The 5,236-nt window shown below is 45.6% G+C and overlaps 1 protein-coding gene across 1 annotated transcript; it reads right to left on the reverse strand.

Moving 5' to 3' along the window:
* Window positions 1–3,888: 3,888 nt before the first annotated feature.
* On the reverse strand, window positions 3,889–5,199 carry TBCC (tubulin folding cofactor C). Its single transcript, XM_011218764.3, has one exon. It carries the CDS (start codon window positions 5,106–5,108, stop codon window positions 4,074–4,076), a length of 1,035 nt encoding a protein of 344 aa, XP_011217066.2. The 5' UTR covers window positions 5,109–5,199; the 3' UTR covers window positions 3,889–4,073.
* Window positions 5,200–5,236: the final 37 nt, after the last annotated feature.

Below are 5,236 nucleotides of genomic sequence, written 5' to 3' on the forward strand. Positions count from 1 at the left end.
AGTTCTTCAAGTTCAGAGTAAAATTGGAAGGCAGGTCTTTGAAGAGTCACTGCATCCTTCTGGGACTGTTGCTAATCCAAGTAGGTGGTAGGTAGAGGTGTCATTCAGGGAGTTCAGCCCCTGGATGGGTGGTTAATACAGATGCCTTACTTAACATCTTTTCTAACCTGGAGAAGGTTATAAGGCAGCGGCCCTTTCAGAGCTCTCAGAATTTCTCTGTCAGGATTGTTCTTTCATTCATGTTCATCTAGACTGTACCCTCCATAAAGGAAGACCACATGCTTGCTTGTCATCCCATTCTTAGTGCCCAGCACCGAACAGGTGCATGGAGATGCTCAGATATTTGTTCAGTTGAATCGAACATGGCTTTCTATGTCATATTGCACCTGCACTTCCTGAAACTTAAGCTGGGTAAATAATTGGCCCTTCATCTCCCTTCATCTTTTTTTTTTTTTTAAGATTTTATTTATTTATTTGACAGAGAGAGACAGCAAGAGAGGGAACAGAAGCAAGGGGAGTGTGAGAGGGAGAAGCAGGCTCCCTGCCGAGCAGGGCGCCCGATGCGGGGCTCGATCCTAGGACCGTAAGATCATGAACTGAGCCGAAGGCAGACGCTTAACGGCTCAGCCACCCAGGAGTCCCTTCATCTTAACTGCAATGGCCAATTTATTTTCTTGGTAAGAGAAGAAAATAGTCAAGTAGTGTGACCAAGTTTTCAAGTTGGTGATGAGACTTTTGAATTAAATGCAGTTTAGTCTAATTTCTGTGATACTAGAGTAATTGCATGATGTTCTCTAAAACACTGTATTACCTTGTAACATTACCCACAGAAAGTTCAATCTTCACATCTTGCTGCTTTAGTTCATTTCCTAGTTAATAGAATTAAAACTTTTTTTGGCAATAACTCTTGCATTGCAATCGGAACTTCAGGATTAAAATTTATATGTAAATTGGCCATTTCTCTTATTCATATGGGGTTGAGACTCTGGAGTGATACTTTACAATTATGTGATACTGTACTTAATTGTGTCTAACATAGCCAATCCTAAATGAAGTTTAATAAACTGCTTGACTAATGTGCAATTTTATTGCTTCCCTACATTGATTTTTTTTTAATTTTTAAAGATTTATTTATTTTAGAGAGAGATAGCGGGGGGGGGGTGGCAGAGGGAGAGGGAGAGAGAGAATCTCAAGCTGACTCCCCGCTGAGCGAGAAGCCTGACGTGGGGCTCCATCCCAAGACCATGAGATCATGACCTGAGCCAAAATCAAGAGTTGGAGCTTAACCCACTGAATCACCCATGCACTTCCCAGTTTTTTATGAAAATATATGGTTATTACATTTATTGGTACAATATGCTCTCATTGTAATGAGCATTATTATTAAATTTGCTTAATAAAAACTTATTAAAATAACTCTAATCAATGCTTTTTAAAGTTATTTCTATGCCGGGCAGGGGTCTTAAACTCACAACTGGAGATCAAGAGTGGCATGAACCAGCTAGGCTCCCCTCCAATCAATGCTTTTAATTCAGGGGTGTGACTTTATTTTCCCCAAAAAATCCCCATCACAATTTAAGTCTAGGGAAAACATAGAAATGTCTAAATTTCTGAAATGGCAGAAAGACTTGAGAGGACAGGAGGAAGAGGCAAGATCTGCTGAGGGCAGAACTGACGTGATTTGGAAGTCTGAGGTTACAAACTGGCCAGCTCAGGGACCAGATGGAGACCACAAAAAATGTTTTGGTTGGCTTGTACGTTTTTAAAATGCTTAAATTTGGGGGCCCCTGGGTGGCTCAGTCGTTAAGCGTCTGCCTTCGGCTCAGGGCGTGATCCCGGCGTTCTGGGATCGAGCCCCACATCAGGCTCCTCCGCTGGGATCCTGCTTCTTCCTCTCACACTCTCCCTGCTTGTGTTCCCTCTCTCGCTGTCAAATAAATAAAATCTTTTTTAAAAAAAATGCTTAAATTTGTCCACCAAGTCACCTGGTCCCCCACTCCCTAACGACTTTCTCCCAACAGCCTAACTGATGTTACCTGCTTGGCCCTCGTAAGCATCAAATGCCTGGGGAAGGCTGACAGCATTGAAAGAAATATGGAAGTTGGGAGGCAAAGAAGTGAAATGGAGATTTTAAGAATACATGAACTTGACAGGCAGGTGAGCCCACTGACCTAGGACTGTACACAGAGCTTCAGAGTCATGGCTCTGGAGAACGCATATACAAGGAAGCTAAAGGCAAAACCTTGGGCATCACGCACATTTAATTGCTGTTGAGTCACTGGAATCATAATGAAAGGGGAAAAACTGTCCTAAGAGAAACAGGATAGAGCAAGGCTATGGAGGTCGGAGAGAGAAAACTTCAAGAAGATACAGGAGAGCTCAGCTGAGATTAGCAAGCATCAACTATGGTTCAAACTGCCATGATTTTGTGGTTTTATTAGCCACTACAAATTGTAGGGATTTTTTTGGACGCAACTACTTAACTGTCCTGTGAAAGTTCAGTCCCCAAAGAGGAATTGCAAGCCTAGCAGTGCCATAGGCATGGTTTTTCCTGAAGTGTTTTTCCTTGGTGTTAAACTATCAGTCTTCAGGAGCACAATCTTACAATACTAGTCCTGATTTCTTATGTGAACACATGGTTGAGAATTGCATTACATGTTGTCTCTTTTTATTACCTGAATTCATTCTCCTAAGCAATAGATTTTTACCCCTTTTCTTTGTAGATGTTGTAAACTGTGAAATGGTTAGGATTGTTTCAAGTCAGCCAACAGTTGAGGGGAAAAAATTCCAGATTCACCTCCAGCTAAGGAATAGAGTTTGGCACGCCACCTTTTTTACTGGCCTCAATTATGCCTGGGTGACTCCACCCTTGTTCACATATCCTAAAAGCCACCTTAAGTTGTTTTTGGAAAAAGATAGAACATAGAAATACTTAAGGTACCACAAGCACTTTAATTCTTGTGGTCATTATTAAAATCATGTCTGCAGATACAAGGTCACTAGACCCAAATTTGAAACTCTTAGAACTTTCCATTTAAGAATAATGGGTGATAACAGAGCAGAACGCCAAATTTGTAATAGTAGAAAATTACAGCAAAATGAGTGGAAAATTTTAAGATTCAGCTAGATGTCTTTGTGTGAGGATATGTAACATATTTATTCCTGAGAATTTAGGAGAAGCAATTTGCCCTCTTTAATGACTTTGGACGCTCTCTGTCCAACTCAACTAACACTATTCGAAATCACTATGTTATAGTGGTTGCGAAGGTGGGCTCTGGAGCCAGACTACCTGGTTTCCAATCCCAGCCCTCTTTAGCTGTGTGACTCCGGTGACTCACCTACCTCACCTGAAAAATGGGGCTAACAGAATCTACCTCATAAGATTTTTCTGGACTTAGTCATGTTTACATGAGTAAGGTGCTTAAAACAGTGTCTATGACCTTTTAAGGGCACAAAAAACTGGTACCTACAATTATTTTGGCTTTACAGTAGGTAAGACTCATGAGCCTCCTGGGGTCGATGCCAAAACTTTGGATCCAAACAAGTCAATGAGTAGCTGGACTCCAGAAGCCCAAGCTAACATGTATTTGAAGACCAGAGTCTTTCCACGGCCCTGCTGAGTAATACCTATGGAAGTCAAACCTTCAATTCACGAGCTCTCAATTACTAGTGTTTTGCACAGGTTTGAGACCGTACTGGCTCCTACCAGAGCACTACTAAATTCCCTTATTAAATATTTACTGAGGGCCTACTTTATCATTAAGTTTTAAATACCACAAATCACTAATAACCAACACACACCCCCACACTTTTCCTCTTACTGCTTCCAACTGCCATAGTGGAATCAAAGCTACTACACATTAGCAAAATATAAAAAATGCTTCAAAGTGTTAGACCTGTCGTGAATTTAATGGAAATCACAAGTAGGAGCCTATCACAATCTCAAGTCTTAAAATACTGAAAACATACATACAAAGTATGAAAACAGTTAAGTAAGCTTTGAGGTCCCATTAGCAGGAGTCGGTCCCACATGGACAGTATTTGGTAAGAGTGAAGAACACAGTAACAACTGCTTAGTCCCACTGGATCATTCGCTCTTCTTCAGGAAGAATACTCCAGTTTGGGGAGGCCATATCCCGGGCCAGCCAGTTGAAATCGTCGACGTTGTTCCAGTTATTTTTGCTCCTATCTAAACCAGAGCCCTCGAAGTCCTCGTCGATGCCCGGGTAGCTCCAGGTATAAGGGGCGAACTGGATCCCGCTGCAGTCCTCCACGATGGCCCTGCTGGTCACCTGCAAGAAGATGCGGGTGTCTCTCGTAGTGTGTACGCGGAGCTGTTGGCAGGCCACGGCCAGCACGCAATCACTGCAGTCCTCCAGGAACACAGAGGTGGACACAGGGCCGCAGAGCAGCGTGCAACTTCGGGCTTTGGCCAGCCGCAGGGTGTTGGGATTGCCATACAATTTGATCGTGCATTTGCTCAGTTCGGTCAAAAGGACGTCGCGCTGGTGCAGCTCCTCCGCTCGCTTCTCCAAGACTTGGGACTCTACATTGGAGAAGCCGAAGAGAAAGCTGGAGCCGATGCCTCCCCCCTCCTTCAGTGGCGGCGGAGAGGCCAGGATGCCTTCCGCGGCCGGGGCGCCAGGGGCTGCGTCGACTTTGGTGGCCGAAGCAGCGTCCTTCCTCCGGGTCTTGAAAGCGAAACGCTTCTTGGGCTGCAGCTCCTGGCGCCGCTCGGCCAAGGTCGCCTGCAGCCGCGTCAGCGCCTCCTGTCCCTGCCGCAGGTCGTAGGCGGCCAGGAACAAAACTGAGTCGTTGAGAAGTTTCTGCAGGCCCTGGAGCCGAGCGGCCGCCTCCTCCAGCTGCTCCATGGATTCCCCGCCCTCCAGAAGCTCTTCCACGGCCGCTCGCTCCCGAGCGAAGGCGGCGGCGAAAAAGTCGCTCTTCTCCTCCTCCACCTCCTGGTCCTGCCGCTTTTGCTTCCGCCTTTCCACCTCCAGTTGCCGCTCTTGTTCGCGTCTCTGAAGCCGTTCAGGCACCAGACTCCGGTCCCGCTGCGAACCCACGGCCCCGTTTGCCGCAGCAGCGGAGCAATTAGCACTCTCCATCTTGACTTCAAGCTTCCTTGCTCCTACCTTGCTTCCTCCGGGCGCGCCCACCGTGAGGCCTCCCACCAACGCGTCCTCTGACTGGCCGGACACGCTTACGTCAGCCCCGGCCTTATTTTCTTCGCCCA

The sequence above is a fragment of the Ailuropoda melanoleuca genome, chromosome 19, assembly GCF_002007445.2.
Source record: "Ailuropoda melanoleuca isolate Jingjing chromosome 19, ASM200744v2, whole genome shotgun sequence".
Lineage (NCBI taxonomy): Eukaryota > Metazoa > Chordata > Mammalia > Carnivora > Ursidae > Ailuropoda > Ailuropoda melanoleuca.

What these genes read in the sequence shown, in the direction of transcription:
- TBCC (XM_011218764.3), bottom strand. Translation starts at nt 5,108, where the DNA reads ATGGAGAGTGCTAATTGCTCCGCTGCTGCGGCAAACGGGGCCGTGGGT.